At 44.8% G+C, this 21,113-nt stretch overlaps 1 protein-coding gene across 11 annotated transcripts in view; it reads right to left on the bottom strand.

The window, feature by feature from the left end:
- Nucleotides 1-1,476: 1,476 nt before the first annotated feature.
- Nucleotides 1,477-21,113, bottom strand: part of PXK (PX domain containing serine/threonine kinase like) — a gene marked incomplete at both ends in the record, with an annotated part of 78,469 nt that continues 58,832 nt past the window's right edge. For 4 of the 11 annotated variants that reach the window (XM_080715735.1, XM_080715739.1, XM_080715740.1 and 1 more), the window contains 5 exons: nt 1,477-1,691; nt 13,710-13,772; nt 16,981-17,050; nt 17,472-17,558; nt 18,258-18,335. In XM_080715735.1, the coding sequence (XP_080571861.1) occupies nt 1,477-1,691; nt 13,710-13,772; nt 16,981-17,050; nt 17,472-17,558; nt 18,258-18,335 (513 nt within the window). The remainder of the gene's footprint in view (nt 1,692-13,709; nt 13,773-16,980; nt 17,051-17,471; nt 17,559-18,257; nt 18,336-21,113) is intronic. The other 7 variants (XM_080715738.1, XM_080715741.1, XM_080715742.1 and 4 more) reach the window with 2 other exon arrangements.

Here is a 21,113-nt window from a genome sequence, read left to right as displayed (position 1 = left end):
GGAGGACCACTGGTTTGAGGACAGATTCAGCAAGTACTGAGATCCTGTTTCAAAATAATAAAAAAAGGGTTGGGGGTATAACTGAAGGAAGAATGCCCTTGGGTCCCATCCCCAGTAAAACACACACACACACACACACACACACACACACACACTCCCGTTTGAAACAGCCTTGCTCCATACAATGTTTTCTTAATATGGTTTATTTTAATAAAAAATACAGCTGAACATTTATCACAGATTACATGAAACTATACACAATGACAATTTCTGCATAGTAACCAACACTGATGTGTGTATTTGAATTTTAAAATGGATTATTTATAATCCTTTAAAGTGCAATTTATTTAAAGGTTTAAGCAAATCATAGGATAATGGTACTTAATAAATGCATAATATTAAAATGTATTTGGATAAGTTTCTCAAAAATCAGAATGATTTACATAGGTGCCAAATTTACCTGTGTTATAATGACACCCCCTTCTCAACCCCAGTTTGACTTCATTGCTGTAGACTAAGAAGTTCCTCTAGGCAAGAGCTTTTTCTGATTGTGTGTGTGTGTGTGTGTGTGTGTGTGTGTGTGTGTGTGTGTGTGTTTTACTGGGAATTGAACTCAGGGGCGGCGTTCTACCTGTGAACTACACCCCCAGCCCTATTTTATTTTTTATTTTGAAATAGGGTCTTACTAAGTTGAGGGCCTCACTAAGTTGTTAAGGCTCCAACCTGCGATCCTCCTGCCTCTGCCTCTGAAGTATTGGGATTACAAGTGTGCACCATCACGGTGCACGCCCAGCTGATGTATTAACATTTATCTTCTGTTTCAGCACATTCTATCTAAAAGAGCTCTCTCTGTGTCCAGAGCAGTTGCTCTTGCAGCCCCAAGTTCTACAGCCACAAAGGGATTCCTGTTGGAGCTTGAGAATGTTAGGAACTCTCCTCATTCTGTTTGAGGGGGAAGAATGAAGAATGCAGTTGCTTCTCTGACTCAGCAACATAACTATGCTTTGGGCTATGGTGTTAGTGTCTGAGGTGAAATAAAGGTAGCAGAAATGGGAATTACCTAAGAACCAGAAAATGCTTCAAAGAACTGAGCAATGAGAGGAACATTTCTGACGGGTTAGGGCCTTGCGACGCCAAGGCTGTTCACTGCTGTGGCAGGATACTGTCGATGCTTTTGTTTCTGTCCGTTTCCTTTAGTTGGTGAAGATATTGTTTCCAATATGCTGCTGCCCCCAGAAGATGACCATTAGTGAATGACCAGGAGTCCTTTACAGTGCTAACACAGGAGCAGAGTATTTCTTAAGGCAGAGATGCTGGCCCGACTAGTCTACTTGGAGGGGTGTTCCCTCCACAGTCTCTTACCCAGCATCTGCAGTGTGGCTGTACTGGCTCCGCAAGGACTCAAGGAAGAGGGGACTGCAGGGGATGGGACTGGGGCAGAAAAAAAACTTTTCCTCCCAGTGTAAACAGGAAGCTTCAGCCAATCTTGGGAGCACTGTGATCACAGGTTTCGGTTTTTCTCAAAGTTCCCTTTTGGAAATTCTGGATGGAGCTGAGCAGGGCCCCTCGGCTCACACCATTCATAGCCTGGGATGCGGGCTGCATGGGCGGCGCCTCTGTGCTCACAGGAAGCGGGGGAGCTGCGGGCAGTGGAGGTGGAGGTGGAGGTGGCGGAAGTAATGCAGATGGCCCTGCAGGGAGAGGGGAACAACAGCATCAGTATCCACCTCTGCACCGCCCTGCCCACGGCTGCTGCTCAGCCTGGGCAAGTGGGCTCCCAGGACAGGCTTCTGAGGGGGACCAAGTACCCAGTTCTATTCGATTCTTTGAAATACTGAACAAAAAGCCAGATGCATCCAAGGAGGGTTGATTAAAGGCTGCCATTTTCCTCAAGTAATGGTCATATGAAAAAGACTGTTAGAACAAATATCACAGATCACATGAAACCACACACGGTGACATTCTCTCTGCATTAATAAGACCCTGACCTCATTTCTAAATCTTAGTAATGGTCCCCAAAGAGTTCTTCAGCTATTTTAGTCAAGTCCTACGCAGCTCTTACCTACTCCTGAGCTAGCAATACCCAACAGATACCTGTATGCACAGCTCTGGGCTACCTGAATGCCAGGAGAAAGGATGAACAATTGTGCTCTAACTTGCAATATTTGAAGGGTATGACTTAATATAAAATGATAAAGCACTCTGGAACCAGTGCCATCTGGAAATACAAAATGCTAATAACTGTGAACAATACAAAGCAGCGACATAAAGGTGTCTTTCTCCTTGGCAATGGCAACCTCAGGAGTGCACTGGAACACTGAGCTTTATCTTACTGGACAAGGACAGGGAAACTGGACAGCTATCTAACTTCCCTTAGCTCCCAAGCTCACAGACATTTGCAACTTGAATTTTATATTTTTAAATCAATAAGTAAATTGTTCTTTAAGGACAAAATAGTACAGAAATGGCACTCCCTTACAGAAATCCCCATGCCACAGTTAGCTGACCTATCTCCTATGACCCTTGTGGCTCTCTGAAACTGTCTACTGCTGCCACTACTAGGCTCCACCCCTCCTAGAACTACCCAGGGGCCTCCTGCTGGGTGGTCGCCTACAGTGCAGTGAGCTACAGTGACACACAGCACCACCGAATTTGTATGGATAAGTAGCTCAGGATCACCAATACAATTCACAGAAAACCACTTACTTTCCTTTTTAAAAAATCCTTTAACCCAACCTAAGACAGCTAAAATTAAAGAATCATACAAATGCACATACTCATGCTCTGCAATTTTGCAATTTTCAAATAATGGTAATACATCAACAAATAAAGGTTAAATCCAGACAAATACGCAAAATGTAACTTTCATTGTTCTCTTCAATAATAAACTAATGTGTAAAGTACAATTATGTTCTATGCTGGTGCAAACTATGGGAAGATGTTTCCGGCTTTAAGTCACAGGGTTATAAAGGTACAAAGAGCTTTGACTACTGAGGTGAGAAAACCAGGTGGAATGAACATGTGATGTAAGTGCTACCCTGAAAAGAAACTGTAGGTAGTGACCAGTGAAATGCCAGAAGAGAGCCAGTCCTGTGGAGCTCTTAGAACCCAGGCTGTTGAGTGCAGCTCCAGGAGGGCTGGGAGGAGGGAGCGCTGCTGGCTTGGTGGTGAATGGGTGCCAGTGCTCCCCACAGGCATTCCCACCCAGTGGCCAGAAGAAGGCAGGAACTACAGACTGACATTTAGGGCCAATGTGTACCAGAAGAAGCTAGGGTTTCTGCTTCCAAGCTTTGTGCTCTGACCCATAGCAGAAGAATCACTATAGGGTTAAGAATAAGAAGACAGGCCGGGCATGGCAGCGCATGCTTGTAATCCCAGCATTTGGGAGGCTGAGACAGGAGGATCACGCTTTGTGGCCAGCCTCAGCTACTTAAGTGAGGCCCTCTGCAACTCAGTGAGATCCTGTTTCAAAATAAAAAATAAAAAATAGGGCTGGGGTGTAGCTCAGAGGTAGAATGTGCCTGGGTTCCATCCACAGTATTGAAAAAAATAATAATAATTAGAGAGGCTCTGGGCTGCAACAGCACTTGGTGTTCCTACCAAAGTCATCCAAAGGCCAGCAAGTCCTCCAGTCCAGGACTCTGGGAGGCCAGGAGCTGACAGGTATGGCTGCCCATCTTGGCACACTGCCAAGCACTTGAAACAAGTTCAAATGCACAACCCTGGGATTTGGTAGCTGGCACTGGAGTTCAGTGTCTCCATTTTCCCACTAGAGGCTAAAACTGTTGCCACTGGAACCTCTTTGAAAAGGGAGGTAGTATAAGTGTACTCAGAGCGGGTGGGTGCTGAGGCTGGGGGGGGGAGAGCTGCTCATCCACGCGGGGAGACCAGGCTCGCCCTTGTCCAAGATCACACATCCGTCTCCAATGGGCTAGTGTCCCGAGGCCCACTCTTCCTCACTGGGCCTGCAAGGACTGTGGCAGGTCTTGATAGGTACATTCAGGGTACATTCAGCTTGTCAGCTCTGCACATTCTAGAAGGCCAGGGCACCTGGGAGTGAGAGGTGGAAACTAGAGGAGGCAGAGCACACAGCAGGGCTCAGTCTCTGACTATGAGTTCCATCCACTGTCTTTGGCCTTTTCTTCCTGTTTCTTTTATGGTCTGCAGACTCCCTCTAAAGGTCCATTAGAGCTTAAGCTACAATACATTAGGTGGTGGGGATGGGACACAGGGGCCAAATCTGATCATGCTCTTCGCCTGTGACAAACCTGGGAACAGTGCAAAAGCTCTTCATGCCAACAGGCCTCCAAGAGCCTTATCTCCAGGCCACAGACAAGAGAAGGCAGATTCCATGCTGGATGAGGTCTTGTGTGCTCACATCCAGGATAGGGGATGTGCTAAAACTGCTCATCTACAAAGAGTCCCCATCTCTCCTATCTCACTTTCTCTTAGGCAAAATCCCTAGACCAATTACTCCACCCTTCCCCTCCATCAAATCTGTGGGCACCTGGCAATCCAGTGAAGGCCTGGAAGAGGGAACAGACTGCTGCAGCAGGAGGGCAGGCTGGATGTAGGGAGGAGCACCATGTTGGGAACATCTTCTCCAGCTTCCTAGGAAGTACACCTAAGGCCCCTGTATTCAGGCCAATTTTAGCAGAGGGCAATCTACAAGTGTATGCAGCTCTGAGTTCCTCTGTGGTCCACACATACAGGTGGGAATGCCTAGGGACCACCAGACCATACTGGAGTCTCATCAGACCTACCCGATACCCTCAGGAGAGTCAAGAGCCGAGATCCCTGGATGTAGCAGCCCCAGCTCCTGGGGATCATCTTCACTTTGGCCTCAGATATAGTGGCTACACTAGAGAATGTTCCAACTGGAAAATTTTTAAAGATACTTTATAAAAGAACTGTTTCACCCCATCACCAGTTATAAAAGCCAGTGCTGTCTCCCCATAAAAGAAACTCAAAAGGCCTCAGCACCTTTTCCTCCACATCAGAGTGACTAAGAACCAACATTGTTACAACGACAGGACTTTGAGGATCATGGTTTCTGAACTTAAAATATACCAAAATGCCATGCAGTTGACTTGCAGGTTTTAAAGCTGTGTCTTAAAACTGAAATCAGAGTGAATGAAGACTTCTGAGGTCATGATGGAAATGAAATGAATACAGATGAAGTCACTGGGGTACTTTTTAAAGATGCTGTATTTCATGTACATGTTCTGCTCAAGAAATCTTCTAACTCTGCTTTCCCACATGTTCGTCACCTCAGTGATCTAGACACATTGGGTCCTATTTCCCATAGAGAAACAGAGCATCTTTAAAGTTAGAGAAATCAGCATAGCTTACTTTACCGAAAATTCACGTTCAAAATGTTGCATGCTCTACTGAAAATAGTAAAGAGAAAGAGAAAGAGGGAGAGAGGGGACACAAGTCATTATTCAGATTTTAGTGTAAATTAATCAAACAATAACAGACAGTAAAATATTAGTCTGAATCACATGCTAATTATTCTTCAACAAAACTAGAACATACTTAACCCACAATCCCCTGGTTTATACACATGGCCATGGCCCTTTTAGGACATGGTGACCACACAGTAAGCGATTAGCTGCTTTACTCTTCATGTCTTTTCCCGAATAGGTTCTGTGCTATTTCTACTTATTTACAAGCACAACACTCACTTCAAGAAAGCCACGGAGATTTTCATTCCCCTGAGGGGCAGAGAGGATGCCAGCAGTATACTCTGTTCTTTTACTAAACAAAGACAGTTTATCAAGAGAGGAGAAAGAAAAATTCACATCCGGTGTGGTGGCGTATACCTTTATTTCTAGTACTTAGAAGACTGAGATAGGAGGATTGCAGGTTTGGGGCCAACCTCAGCAACTTAAGACCCTGCTTCAAAAACTCTTTTGTTTTTGGTATTGGGAATGAAACCCAGGGGCATTCTACCTCCAAGCTACACTCCCAACCCTATTTTTTATTCTTTATTTCGAAACAGGGTCTGAGTTGCAAAGGGCCTCACTAAGTAGCTGAGGCTGCCTGCGAATTGCGATCCTCCTGTCTCAGCCTCCCGAATGCTGGGATTACAAGCGTGTGTCACCATGCCTGGCTTAAATAAAAGCATTTTTAACTGGGCCTTAGCTCAGAGGTACAGTGTCCCTGGTTCAAGACCCAGTACAAAAAAAAAAAAAAAAAAAAAAAAAAGAAAAAAGAAAAAAGAGAAGAAACAGAAAACTTGCCATTTTTTCCTAAGAAAGTATTCTATTGTTGAAAAGACTTAGCTATCTTTCTATACACAAATATCTTTGAATATATATGTATATATTTAAATATATTGGCTCTATGGTATTGAACCCAAGGGCATTCTACCTCTGAGCTACATCTTCATTCCACTTTTTATTTTATTTTGAAATAGGGTCTCCCTAAATTGTTGAAGCTGGCCTTGAACCTGCAGCCTCCTGTCTCAGCCTTTTTTTTAAATTTGGGAAGAACAAAAGCATAGAGCCATCTCAATTAGATCTCTTGGGCAGGAGGCCTCCCAGTCAGAGCTGTGGACCACTCTCCTGTGAGGTCTGAGATCTACTGAAGCCATCTTTTCCTTCCTTCCTTCCTTCCTTCCTTCCTTCCTTCTTTCTTTCTTTCTTTCTTTCTTTCTTTCTTTCTTTCTTTCTTTCTTTCTTTCTTTCTTTTTCTTTCTGATACTGATTGAACCCAGGTACATTCTATCTCCAAGCTACACCTCCAGCCCTATTTTACTTTATTTTTGTGGCACTGGGGATTAAACCCAGAGGCATTATAATCTCTGAGCTATACTCCCAGCGCCTATTTTATTTTTATTTGGAAACAAGGTCTTGCTATGTTGATGAGAGTCTCACTACTTGCTGAGGCTGTCCTTGAACCTGCGATCTTCCTGTTTCAGCCTCTCAAGTACTAGGATTACAAGTCTGCACCATCATGCTTGGCTATTTTTATTTTTGAAACAAGGTCTCACTAGGTTGATGAAAGTCTTACTACTTGCTAAAGTTGTACTTGAACCTGTGATCCCCCTATCTTAGCCTCCAATGTACTGAGATTAAAAGAGTGTGCCACCACACCCTGTTTTAGTGAAACTATTTATAAGGAAAAAGCAAGGCAAATATTCTTGTTTTCAGCCAGGTGTGGTGGTGCACACTTGTAATCATATACTTGGGAAACTTAGGTGGAAGGATTGCGGGCTTAAGGACAGCCTCAGCAAATGGTGAGACTCTCATTAATCTAGCCAGACACTGTTTCAAAATAAAATTTAAAAAAAATAGGACTGGGGGTGGAGCTTGGGGGTGGAATGTCTCTGAGTTCAATCCCCAGTACCAAAAATAAATAAATAAATAAAATGTTCTTGTTTTCCTTTAAACTGAGTAGATTTGAGGTTAAAGTGAAGGCCAATGCTCTACCAGACATCAAATCCCAGAGTTTCTGAGAGGGAAATCCCTGCCTCTGAGGGGCCAGGGACTGAGGCAGGCTGACCTCTCACACAGGCTCCTGGAAGAAACCAAGGGACTGGGAACACCAGCCCAACAAGCCTCCCATGCCAGGGGAGGTCTGGAAGGAGCTCACACCTGGAGACTGGGCTTGGAGAGGAGAGGGGCTGAGAGTAAGTGGGCGGGGCAGACCTCTGTGTGGGCAGGAGGAAGAGCCAGGCTTCCCCAGAAAGGCCCCAAGGCCACTGTCATGTGTGTCTGTAGCTTCTGAAAACGACGGGCAATTCTTATGGCCACAGACTGAGATTTTGAGCCTATAATGGGTTTCAGACTTTGATTTAGCTGGACAAATTTTAGAAGCTACAACATTCCAAATAAAGTCCTTTTTTTTTTTTTGTCCTTTTAGCCTTTTTAACCCTTTACAAATTGTGTACGTGTGTGTGTGTGTGGTGCGTGCACGCGTGCATGCTCGTGCACGAACCTTTCTTCCAAAACTGTTAGTTCTCGGCCATTCTCTGAGTCCCTGAGCCTCTCTGATTTGCCTCCTCCAGCTCTCCAGATTTGAAACTTCCCCTTCTTTCCACTCATTCTTACTAACTGGGTTTTCTATAAAACCCAGATCTTTCTCCTCAAAATTATTGCTTAAAATTAAATTGTAACCAAAAAGGGCCAGAATTCTCTGATGGCAGGCAATTACCGCACACTTGATGGTACTTGACCGCTTATAGAGCCTTGCCATGTACAATGTCTACCTAAGAAGGAGTGAGAGATCTTTTAAAACACAGCTTGAGAGAATGGAAATTACTCGCCAAGGTCACAGAGGGAAAGCAGTCGAGGAAGGACTCAGCCCAGGTTTTCTGGCTATATTCAGGGCTCTTTCCACACTAGCTGAGCACAGTGTTTAATAGCACAGGCCCTGAGTACACCCTGAAAAAGCAGTCATTCAACAAACTAGTGGGATCAATAAACAAAAGCAGAACCAAGTGTGCCTCCTGCCCCTGCACCCCGCACAGACACTTGTGTGTCCTTGGCCAAGTTCTCTTAACCCTACCAGAGCTTCAGTTTCTTCTAAGGGCCTTGCTAAGTTACTGAGGCTGTCCTAGAACCTGTGATCCTCCTGTCTTAGCCTCTCAAATACTGGAATTACAGGTGCATGCCACTGTACCCGGCTAAAAAATGGAATGAAACCGGAATCAACTCTCATCTAAAAACAGTATTCATGAGGATTAAATAAAATAGTGACAACAAATCACTCAGAAGAGTAGCTAGCACAGAATTAAGTGCCAATAATATGCAGGCTGAGATTATTAAAAACAATAATTTTAGGTTTCCTACTAATTCTGGTTTCCTAACACGCTTGCAAATCCACTCAAAAGAAAAAAATAAAAGTCAACAAGGCAGTGAGTCTGTCTGCTCCCAAAGTGGAGCAGGAGAGAATATTTGTGGTATGTGTGAAATGGGACCATTTAAACCACTCAGCTCAAGAATACAGAACAAAAACACTAGATGGTGACATTTACCATAACAGGATAAAGACTATTTAAGTTCTTAGCCAGGTGTGGTGGTGCATGCTTGTAATCCCAGAACTTGGGAGGCTTAGACATTAGGATCACAGTCAGCCTCAGCTACTTAGCGAGGCCCTTTGCAACTCAATGAGACACTGTTTCAAGGTAAAAAATTAAAATAGGGCTGGGGGAGTAGCTCAGAGGTAGAAGGCCTCTGGGCCCCATCTCCAGTACTGCAAAAAAAAAAAAAAAAAAAAAAAAAAAAAAAAAAAAAAAAAAAAAGTTAAAGTTCTTGAAAGAGCCAGGCGTGGTGGCACACACTTGTAATCCCAGCATTTGGGAGGCTGAGACAGGAGGATCGTGGTTTAAGGACAGCCTCAGCTGCTTAGTGAGGCCATTTGCAACTCAGTGAGACCCTGTTTCAAAATAAAGAATAAAAAATAGGGCTGAGGGTGTAACTTGAAGGTGGAATGCCTCTGGGTTCCATCTCCAGTACCTCAAAAAAAAAAAAAAAAAAGTTCTTGAAAGAACTAGGGCAGGAAACAAACTTTAACAGAAAGGAAAGTGTTAGGAATGTTCTCACTGAAAAAGAACAGGGTCGTAGTAAAAAGAAAATGCTACCCACTCAAAAGAACTGCCAGCCACTTAGGGAAATGATATTCCTCCCAAGGATGTGGAAGAACAGGAGCTGAAGAGAGAAAAGGGAGGGGCCGATTGCTACAAAGGGCTCAGAAAAGTAAGATTCCCTTAGAGATATGTCACTTCTGCCACATCCTAAAAGTAACAGAGATGAGAACAGTTAGCTACCGTAAATGTACTTAAAACTGCCACAGAAAGAAAGGCACTGCTGCCTGACCCAACCCACTGAAGCTGACCCATAGCTCTCAAAAGATGGCTGAGCACCCTGCAGAGGGCAGAGTCACACTAGATTTAAGAGTGTGCTGGATTAGAGGGAACTGTGACATTCTCTCGCTTCTGCGAGTTTGTCCTTGGTGGAGGAGGTAACTGCTGAACCCAGTGGTGGGAGCGGACTCACCCGCAGCCTCAGGAATGTGTCCAGGGCTTTCTAGGTGCCGGTGCTGTCTCAGGCCCTCCCATGTGGAGCCATGAGAAGGCAGGCGCTGTGAGACCCGCATTCACCAATGGGGGACTTGGAGCACATGAGGGTCAAGTGCCTTGCCCAAGGCCCCAACTCAGGGTACCAGACTCATGGTTGCCCTTCAGGCTTCCAGACTGAATGGGATTGGAATGCTACCTTTTGCAGGAATCTTGGCCCTTGAAACTAAGTTTTTCTTTACTTCTGAAAACTGTTTCATCATATAGCTGGGAGATACCATCATTGAGTTAAAATAATAACCTTTGTCTAGAAGACAAATTGGAGTAAATATGGTTCCAGCAGCAAGATGGGCAGTGTGCAGCAAGGAGTGAGAAAGAGGAACCTGATGAAGCCAGCCATCCTGTCCCTCAGGGCAGAGCAGCCCATGCAAGGCTGATTGGCAAGAAGCTGCCACCACTGAGTCCCGGCCCCTGCAGCAGAGGCCTTGGAGGCAGAGCAAAGCTATGCAATCCCAGCAAGGATTGATTTGAGGGGCATGAGAATACTAACTGCTGGCGCCTCCTTGATGCCCTGCATAGAACAAAGCTCATGTTGCTAGTTTTTCAGGTAAAGAGTCTTTATGTCAGGGGAAGTATTGGAAGAGAATGTTCCCAGGGCTCTGAAGAACGCACTTTCCTGAACTACGGCCTCACTCTGGAGTTCCTGAGGCACTGGAAGAATGACCCCACGAGAAAGGACCTTGTCTGTTCACCTGTGTAACACATGGCCACACACCGTCCCTGGAAAACCACAGGCTTCCTATAAATGCATCTTTTTTAAATTATTGGTACTGAGGATTGAGCCCAGGGGCATTCTACTAGCAGCTACAGCCCATCCCTTTTTATATTTATTCTGAAACAGGGTCTCACTAGGTTGCTGAGGGTCTTGCTGTGTTGCAGAGGCTGGTCTTGAACCTGCGATCCTCCTGTCTCAGCCTCCCAGGTACTGGAATTTTTTTTAATACTAGGGATTGAACCCAGGGGCACCCTACAGCCAAGTTACCCCTCAACACTATTTTACTTTTTTAAGTTTTTATTTTGAAACAGAGTCATGCTAAGCTGTTGAAGGCCTCACTAAGCTGCCGAGGCTGGCCTTGAACCTGAGATTCTCCTGTCCTTTCCTCCCAAATACTGGGATTACAGGCAGGCATGCGCCAACTGGCTGGTAAATACGTCTTGAATGAATAAATTCACTGTGGTCACTCTGTTTAGGACCTGAAATGGTGGGTAATTAGGCAAATAATAAATATTACTTTTAGGAGATGCATTATAAGATATGTTCAGCAAGCCGGGCGTGGTGGCGCACGCTTGTAATCCCAGCGCTCGGGAAGCTGAGACAGGAGGATCGCACAGGTTTGAAGTCAGCCTCAGCTACTTAGTGAGGCTCTTGGCAATTTAGTGAGACCCTGTTTTCAAATAAAATATTAAAAAAAATAGGTCTGGGCCGGGCGTGGTGGTGCTATCTTGTAATCCCCGCGCTTGGGAGGCGGAGACAGGAGGATCGCGCAGGTTCAAAGCCAGCCTTGCTGGCTTAAGAGACCCTGTTTCCAAATAAAAAATATTTAAAAAAATAGGTCTGGGAGTGTAGCCCAGAGGTAGAAGGGTTTCCAGGAACCTCAGTACCATAAAAAAAAAAAAAAAAAAAGGTCTGGGAGTATAGTCTGGAGGTAGAAAGCCTCTGGGTTCCACCCCCAGTACCACCAAAAAAAAAAAAAAAAAAAAAAAAGATATCATCAGCAGAGGTCTTTGGAGTGGAATAGATAATTTCATCAATGAAGCTTTTTTTGGGGTGGTATACTGGGGACTGAACTCAGGAGCATTCTACCTCCAACCTACATCCTCAGCCCTATTTTATTTACTTTGAAACAGGTTCTCACTAAGTTGCTGAGGCTGGCTTCAAATCTGAGGTCCTCCTGTCTCAACCTCCTTAGTACTAGGACCACATCAATAAAACTTTAAAGAAGCAGCAGCTCCTTGCTGGGAACTTGTCTCTATCAGTCATTGTGCCAGGCCTCACTGTGTCTTTCCCCTCACTCCTCTAAGGAAGCTGCTATCAAATCCACAGTACCACCTCCCCCTGCTCCTTGCTTTAGACGAAGCTCCCTCCACGCTCACTCCAATTACAATTACTCCTCAAATTCTAAGTTACCTCATCTCATGCAAATTGTTATTAAGCGAGACAGGTCCTGCTGAAAGTGAAGGTGAGTTAGAGAATTCCCCCATAATCTAATAAACTATAAACTTCACAGGGCATTTCAGGATGAGGGTTGACGACCCCAGAACCACATCTCACACACATGGTGAGGTGCTCTGTACACTGGACACACACCTTGCTTGTTAAAGGAGGCTTAGGGACTCACAATTAATTTCCTATAGTTTCCTTAATATGTCCAAGAGGAACAATATTAATATCCCATGTTTTAGAAAATGGCTCAATATGATCTGGGCAATGAGTATCCAGAAAGTTTGATCAGGCTAAACTGGTCACCTCCATAAAAGACAGCTCTGTCTGGGTCAATACTTGGGAGTTCTTATCAAATATGCTGACAAAGACAAGGACAGGAATATCATCCCCATGGCCCAGGTCACTTGTCCAATGGGCCATGGCTCCAAAAGAGTCTGCAGTAGATACTCTCAGCCAGCAAGGAGAGACCCACCAGCCAGAAGCAACGGGTTCAAAGCAGCCCTTACACCTGCCTGCTGTCGTTCTCACAGGAGGACAAGTAAGAAGCACTTGAGAGCAACTGGAAAATGTCCTTGGCAGCTCCTGGGCACTATCACAAAGACTGATGGCTGTAGCACTGGCAACTCACATATAACACCCCCCCCCCCTTTCAAGAAGCTGCAGGAACCCTTCCGAGAACAGCTGATGAGCTCTAGTGGCAGAACCAGCTCCTTTGACATCCTGGACATCTGGCTCATTCAAGAAGTGAAAGGAGATACGGTTCCCTGGTATGCTTTTATGGGGCTTGCAAAATGGTTTGAAGGATTTTAGTTCAAATAGGAAAGAAGGAAGTAAAAACAGTATTATGAGACTACTTCACAGAATTAGAGATTATTTGTATAATTGGTCCCCAAGCTAAATCCTTTCTAAATTTTTCAAATAAAACTCAGTAGTATCTGATGTAATTCACAAATGCAAAACAAAGATTAGTAAGAGAAATATTTGGATAATTAAAAATGCATTACAGAGCAGAATAAAATACAAGTAGTTATCAGGAAATGGTGGTATTTCACAGGGCATCTAGGCATCTCACTAGTTCTGTTCTGAGACAAAATCCCTGCATTATGAACGGGCTCTTTAAGGAGAAAGCTCTGGTAGCACAGGGCCCTGAGCGGCAGTGCATTTGTTTTGACTTAAGACAAGCATTGATATAAGGAACCTTGTGTGAGGTTTTTCAGCAGAGAGAATATGCTTAAGCCAGAGGGTGGCTATTAGCCCTGAAACTGGTCCATTCCCTCCAAAGTCCAACTTGGGAACAGAGACCCTCAGCACTCTGGGAGGACACAGCTGATCCGCATTCCCACTAGTCTCTCTGGAGAAGTGTGGTGCTAACACCTGAAATGAATGGGTAAGGCAGGAGGAGCAAGAGCTCTGCCCCTGTTGGCAGAGAGGAGAAAGACGGGTCCCCACCCCAATACTAACCTGCTGTAGAGGGTGGAGTCGGAGATGACGGGGATGTGAGAGGTGAGCTGGCCCCAGATCCTGCTAAGGTAAAACACAGAGAAACCCTCATGGGCACCAAGTACAACATTTAGAATTTGGCATAAGCAAAATCCCACTGTGGTCTGAGAATTTGCGCTTGATCTCACACGTGGGCCTTGTGGAACACCATGTCGAGGGCGTGGAATTCAGAAGCTGGACCCACTGGCGCCAGGCTTCACTCCAGGGACCAGTCCACTGCCTTCTCCAGGCACTCAAGGCGGAGTGCCACTGCTCCCTGCAGCTCGCCTGGTTTGAACCAACTTTCCACAATCAACAGTTTAGGTGCTGGCTGCACTGTCTCTTCCTGACCCAACTCCATCCCTCAGTAACAACGTGACAGTGGTCACAGGGCACAGAGAAGCTGGTGGGGACATTATCCAGGAGAGCAGGAGTTCCTCCCAGAATCCCCCAGCATTGTTTTCTATAGTATTTTACGAGCAGCTACATTCAATTAGAAAGGGCCTGGCATGCGGTGTGTGGCTGCTTTAGGCCTTTCCTCCTGTGAAATTCAGTAGATATAGTAAAACAGTATTTACGGTAAAACAATGTACAACATCCCATGTTAAGTGCCTTTTCTGTACCTAGTAACCTTGTTCTATTTCAAATCCTCCCAAGTTCTAAGCATCGTCCTGCATCTTGGAAATCCCTAGAAAGTATCCTCCCAGTCTGATACTGAAGAGGCCAATGAGCAGATGAAGTGTCCTATGTGCTCTTCTGTGGAGACAGGAAGCTCCTTCCACAGAGGGGCCACGTGGAGAACAGCCAAAGCTCCCTAACCTGTTGCAGCCTGGGCTGACAGGCACACCCCCAGAGGACTGCTGTCACCCCCGCCGAGGGGCCACCACTACACATATGACCCAAAGACAGGCTGGTGTCTCAAGGGTGACAGGCATGCCAAGACATGTCCTAAGTAAAGCATACCCTGCTTTTCCATCATTTACAAGATTCCCTCTACTTTCTATAAAATATGAGAAGTGTTTTACTATAAAGGTAAAACTCAACATGTGCTACTTTCATATTGTTTGGAGTGCTAATGAATTCTACTGGGGAGAAGACTGAACCTGTGATTCCAGTAGGGTCTGTGAGCAATTATACACATACATGTCCATCAACAACCCTACGTCACTTTCCTAAACTCCTTGAAGGCACCAGAGCATTTTGAAGTCCGTGGTCTCCCATCTGGCTGCAGGTGGAGACAGGGAGGGTCTCTGGAAGGTGAAGAGTATAGAGTCAAGCTGCCTCTGCTTTGTAAAGAGCTGGCTGCTGGAGAGAATGACTGCCAGGCAGACATGATTGTTGGGGCCATGAAACTCAGCCTACTGATGACAGTGACTGGTTCATGTCCAACCCATGAGCCATGGAGGAAATACACTTCTGCCTCTGCACACTTGCTAGCCTTGACAGCTTCCATTCTGGGAGGCTGCCTTGGTCCTCCAACTGGGCTCCTTCCCTCCTTTTTCTTCGTAGCTCTCCCTGACCCCTTTTCCAGCTTGGCTCCCACAGTGGCAGCAACACAACTCCCCCACCATGAGTCTTAAGTCTATGGTCTTTCCCATTCAAGATTTTCCAACCTGCAGCTTTACCCCCAGTCCACATTTTCTAGCAGTGGCCAGTCCAACCCTCAAGGCTCCACCGAGTCCTCTGTGTGCCCAAGCTTCTCTTGCTGCTCAAGGCAGACAGCCTGCTGACTGACTCCACTGAGGAGAATAAGGCATGACCCGTGAAAACCCTCAATTCCTCCCTCTGTCTTTTTTTTTCTTCCCCCTGTACTGGCGATGGAACCCAGGAGCATTCTATCTTCGAGCTACACACCCAGCCCTATTTTTTAGTCTTTATTTTGAAACAGGGTCTCAATGAGTTGCAAATGGCCTCACTAAGTAGCTGAGATTGTCCTCAAACCTCAATCCTCCTGTCTCAGCCTCCCACATGCTGGGATTACAAGCATGCGCCACTATGCCCGGCTCTCTCTGTCCACTATTTTTATTTGATTTGAGACTGGGTCTCATTATTTGTGCAGGCTGGTCTGAGACTCCTGAGCTCCAGCAATCCCTGTACCTAGCCCTTCCACATACATTTATTTATTTATTTATTTATTTATTTATTGTGTGCAGTACTAGGGATTTAACCCATGGGCATTCTACCTCCAAACTATACCCCCAACCCTATTTTATTTTGAAACAGTGTCTCACTAAGTTGCAGAGGGCCTCACTATGTTGCCAAGGCTGGCCCCAAACCTGTGGTCCTGCTATCTCAGCGTCATAAGTACTGGGATTGCAAGTCTGCGCCACCGGGCTCAGCTGCCCTTCCGCTCTCAAACATCTCTGCCTCTTCACCTGCCCTCTGCTTGCTGCCTCCAGGAAGAGACAGATGGGCATCTTCCTCTGCTGAAACTTAGTGGAGCTCTTGATGCTAGTCCCTGGCCTTCTAGCTCCTCACTCACTTTCCTTTTGTAGTTGCAGCTTTTCTCTCCCTTCTAGACCCTTCCCCTGCCTAAAAGTGTAATAAGCTAACCCTCAACCCCCATCTTCTCTTTCCATCGGCCCCTCAGGACTAAACCTGCTGCTTGAGTTAGTGAAACTTTCCCTTCTCTTTGGTGAGTTTGACTTCACAGAATCATAAACTAGAAGGACTAGAAGGCCCTCAGGGATCACTCAGTCTGGTTCTGAATTACAATCATGGGCACATTTAAGGCCCAGAGTCAGTGGGGCTGGGCCACAGACAGCTAGGAGTGGCAGCAAGGACTGCCAACCAGGACAGTGTTCTTTATAACATCCTGACCTATGTAAAATGATATTTCTTGCCATCCCCACACACCAGTGAGCTCTCTTCTTAGTCCACGTGTGTGTGTGTGTGTGTGTGTGTGTGTGTGTGTGTGTGTGTGTGGAATCCCCCTACTATGTGGGGTCCTGGGGAGAGGATAGGATTGTCCTTTCAGTTTATGCAGGAACTGCTGGAAAACAGAAGGCCTTACATTTTAAGCGGGGTCTGTTTCATTTCAATAGCAAGGGTGCTCGTGTCATTAGTGAAGGGCAAAGCTACCCAATAACGTCTTGGGTCCTCCCAGCATGGGAGTCCTGAGCCTATGAATGATGTCACACTCCTTCATTAGGCACAGCATTTTTCTCTTGTCTGCATGCATGACCGTACTGCCCACCAACACCAAAACCTCTGAACCAACCACAGACTTTTGGACCCCACGACACTCAGTTACCTGAATTATTGGAGTTGCTGTATTTTGTTGAATGTTCTTCACTGTTTTCAATAGCAGATCGTTTTGACTTCTTTAAAAATAGAAGGTTGGAGGGGAAAGCAAAGAATAAACACACTGAAACCAAGAATAAGGGAAAAAAATTCCAGGCACAGAGTTAACTAGCTACAGATAAGGTCATATTTGGCCTCATAACTTAGTACAGTGAAGAGGCCATAAGAAAAAATTAAAGGGAGAAATAAAACCAAGAATGCTTGAGGCCAATCATTTCTGCCAATTACGTTATGCCATAAGAAGCCCAGCAAGTTGGAAACTGCATGGTTCAATGCTCTGCTCTTATGTGGCTTCTTTAAAAGCTGTAGACCAGTCATCTGGAAATACTTAAGCCCTCAAGAAGATATAGCACAAAATCTGTCAACAAATGCGTGTCATTAACCTAGTACTTCCTTCACATGTAGTCAAGAGTTCAGGGAGAATTCGGATGCCAGGCTTACCTTCCGAGCCAAGATCTTTCTCTTCTTTCTCTCTTCCTCAGATCCATGGTGTGACTGAGCTCTTGCCAGTCTCCGATGCTGGTGAATCTTCAGGAGACCACAGGCCACCACAAATGTAAGCATATGCTATATTAAGCATCTTCTAATGAAAATCTTCTATAATGTAATTAGCCAAATAAAATTATATGGATAAAAAAATCTCTTTTTGCTCAGCCTATGAGCTCTTAGCTTGGGTCTGAATGTCTGGAAGAAGTGTATGCCAGGGGCCAAAGATGTCCTCGCTCCCCCAATTCCTCCCTTTTTTCTCTCTTTTATAAAATGTGGTCCCTTGCAGCTTTCTTTGTTTCTTTCTTTACTTTTCTTTTTTGGTATTGGGGATGGAACATGGGGGCTCTCTACCACTGAGCTAGACCCCCTCAGCCCTTTTTATTATATTTTGAGACAGAATCTGGCTAAGTTGCATGGGTTGGCCTCAAATTTCTGATTCTCCTGCCTCAGCCTCCCAGGTAGCGGGATTAGAGCACGGACCACATGTGTCCCCAGTCTCCACTACTGGGATCATAAAGGACCATTCTTTGTGCATGTGTTTGTTTCCCCATAAACTGAGCTGCTTGCGTGCAGACTGTGAAGCACTCAGCTCTGAGTCACAGAACCTGGCCTAGAACCAGCTGAAAACAAGTATGTACAAAATATGTATGGAGTAAGCAATCAGCCAGTCAGCCACTGTGACCGAGGACAGGGGCACGAAATGATCAAAAGGGCAATGAGAAACTGTTATCAACTTACCTGCTTCTGTTCTTCAATTAGTCTCTTTTCTATACATTCTTTGGCAATCTTCAATGCCTCTTTTAACTTTGTGGGAATCTGAAAGAAGAGAAAGTATATTATCTGTTGTATGAAGGGGCTGGAAATGCTCCTGAATCCTGGGAGTCAATGAGGCGTAGCTAGTTATCCAGAAGGAGGCTCTCTGGAATAAAACCAGCCAAAGCTGTCCAGTCAAATCTTTTCCCAGACACATTCTGCATCCCCAACACATTCAACTCTCTAGTGTTTTTTTTTTTTAAGAATGAACACATAAAACTAAAACATAAACATGATATATGCTTCAAATAATTCAAGTGGGATCTCTAATTGCCAAAACAATCTTGAAGAAGAAAAAGTTGGAGACCGTAGGCATTCTGACTTGTCTATTACACATTAGAGTAATCAAAACCATGTGATACTGACATAAAGATACCTAGAATAATGGGAAAGTAAAGAGAGCCTAGAAATAAACCCTCGTGAACATGGTAATTGTCCCTGGCCTCTGAAAAGGGTGCTAAGGACACACAATGAGGAAGGGACAGCTTCTTCAATAAATGGTGTTGGACAAACTAGATATTCACATGCAAGGAATGAAGTGGAACCCTTTACACCACCTACAAAAACTAATACAAAATGAATTCAACACCTAAATGTAAGACCTAAAACTGCAAACCTCCTAAAAAAATATCCTGGAAAAAAAGTTTCACGACATTTTTCAAATGGATAATATTTTATTAGATATGACACCAAAAGCACAGTCAATAAAAAAAAAATTAGACGCCACCAAAAAATGTTTCTTTTTGGTGCTGGGAATTGAACCCAGGGGCATTCTACCTGTGAGCAACACTGAAGCTCTTTTTATATTTTATTCTTGAAATAGTATTTTGCTAAGTTGCTGGTCTCAAACCTGTGATCCTCCTATCTCAGCTTCCCAAGCACTGGGAGGGGCAGAGGGAGCATATTTCTTTACAAGGATGAATAAATCTATTTCCTAAGAAGTTTCAGTGAGAAAAAATAAATTTAAATTTTTTATTCCTACTTCATACTAAGAGAAACTATTGATACAGCTCCTCTGACTCATAATAGTCCCTCTCCCTCTCCCTCTCCCTCTCCCTCTCTCTCTCTTTTTGGTGGTACTGGGGGTGGAACCCAGAGGCTTTCTACCTCCGGGCTATACTCCCAGACCTTTTTAATATTTTATTTGGAAACAGGGTCTCACTAAGTTGCTGAGAGCCTCACTAAGTAGCTGAGGCTGGCTTCGAACCTGTGTGATCCTCCTGTCTCAGCCTCTCAAGCGCAGGGATTACAAGTGTGCGCCACCACACTTGGCTTCTTTCTTTCTTTCTTTCTTTCTTTCTTTCTTTCTTTCTTTCTTTCTTTCTTTCTTTCTTTCTTTCTTTCTCCCTCTCCCTCTCCCCTCCCTTCTCTTTTCTCCTCCTCCTCCTCCTCCTCTTCTTCTTCCCCTCCCAACCTCACTTTCACCCAGGGGCATTATACCTCCAAGGTATCCCCAGCCCTATTTTTATTCTTTATTTTGCAGAGGGCTTCACTAAGCATCTAAGGCTGGCTGTGAACCTGTGATCCTGTCTCAGCCTCACAAGTACTGGGATTACAAGTGTGCGCTGCCATGCTCGGCTTTTACTTATACCATCTTCTAATCAAATTTTGGTTTTGTTTCCTTTATTCTTTGTTTCCTAGCTTTATTTTCATCATAACAGTACATGAGATGTTCTTTTGGAGTAGAGAGAAAGTTACCCTTCAGCCTTCTACCCAACTCAGCACTAACACACCCTGTGAGAACCTGAGAACCAGGCCTGGAATCAGGAGCTTAGACAGGTAACCTCAGTGTCCAATGACAATATGCTGGTATCACACACCCAGTTTACACAAGGGTAAATGGAAATGCAAAGATTAAGTACTTGCCCATAGGCCAGTGGCTCTCAACTGTGAGCGTTTTTGGATATTCTCTACCTGGATGTCTGAAGATGGTTTTATTTTTCACTTTTGCATTTTTGCAGCAGTGGGGCTTGACCTCAGGGCCTTGTGCATGCTAGGAAAGCATTCTACCACTCAGCTATATCCCAACCCTAGTCTGGAAAAATTTCCAGTTGCCACAGTGAGGGGAGGCCAGGAGAATCAATGGCTTCCAGGCACCCCATAGTGTGCAGGCCAGCTCCCAAAGCAAAGAATCATCTAGCCCCAAATGCTGAATGCAAGAGAAGTCCTATAGCAGATAATAGCTGAACCCTAAGAGCACAGCCAGGAACTACTGATTTTTTAGTTCCAAACCTCACGCTCTTCCCAATGCTTCCCAGAGAATTTCTTCCAGACTTTTCTCTAGACACAAATGTGTGGTTTCAGACACTGCACTTATTTATTTACTTATTTGCTTATTATTTGGTTCTAGTGATTGAACCCAGGGCATTCTACCTCCAAGCTATACCCCAGCTCTATTTTATTTTTATTTTGAAATAGGTCTTGCCATATTACTGAAGTCTCACTAATTGTTAAGGCTGATCTCAAACTGGTGATCCTGTCTCAGCCTCCTAAGTACTGGGACTATGAGCATACGGCAGCACACTAGCTATACACTGTATTTTATGCCCTGCCTTTAAAAAATCTTAGCCCAGATGGGTGTGGTAGCACACACCTGTAATCCCAAATTCAAGACCAGCCTCAGCAAGTTAGCAAGACTCTGAGCAAGATTCTATTTCAAAAAATAAAAGGGGCTGGGGGTATAGCTCAGAGGTAGAATACGCCTGGATTCAAAGCCCCAAAACCAAAACCAAAACAAACAAACAAAAAAACTTAACCCAAATCATAATAGCTTTCATAATG

Source organism: Muscardinus avellanarius (genome assembly GCF_963383645.1).
Source record: "Muscardinus avellanarius genome assembly, chromosome: 18".
Lineage (NCBI taxonomy): Eukaryota > Metazoa > Chordata > Mammalia > Rodentia > Gliridae > Muscardinus > Muscardinus avellanarius.
This window is presented reverse-complemented; position numbering and strand designations above follow the sequence as displayed.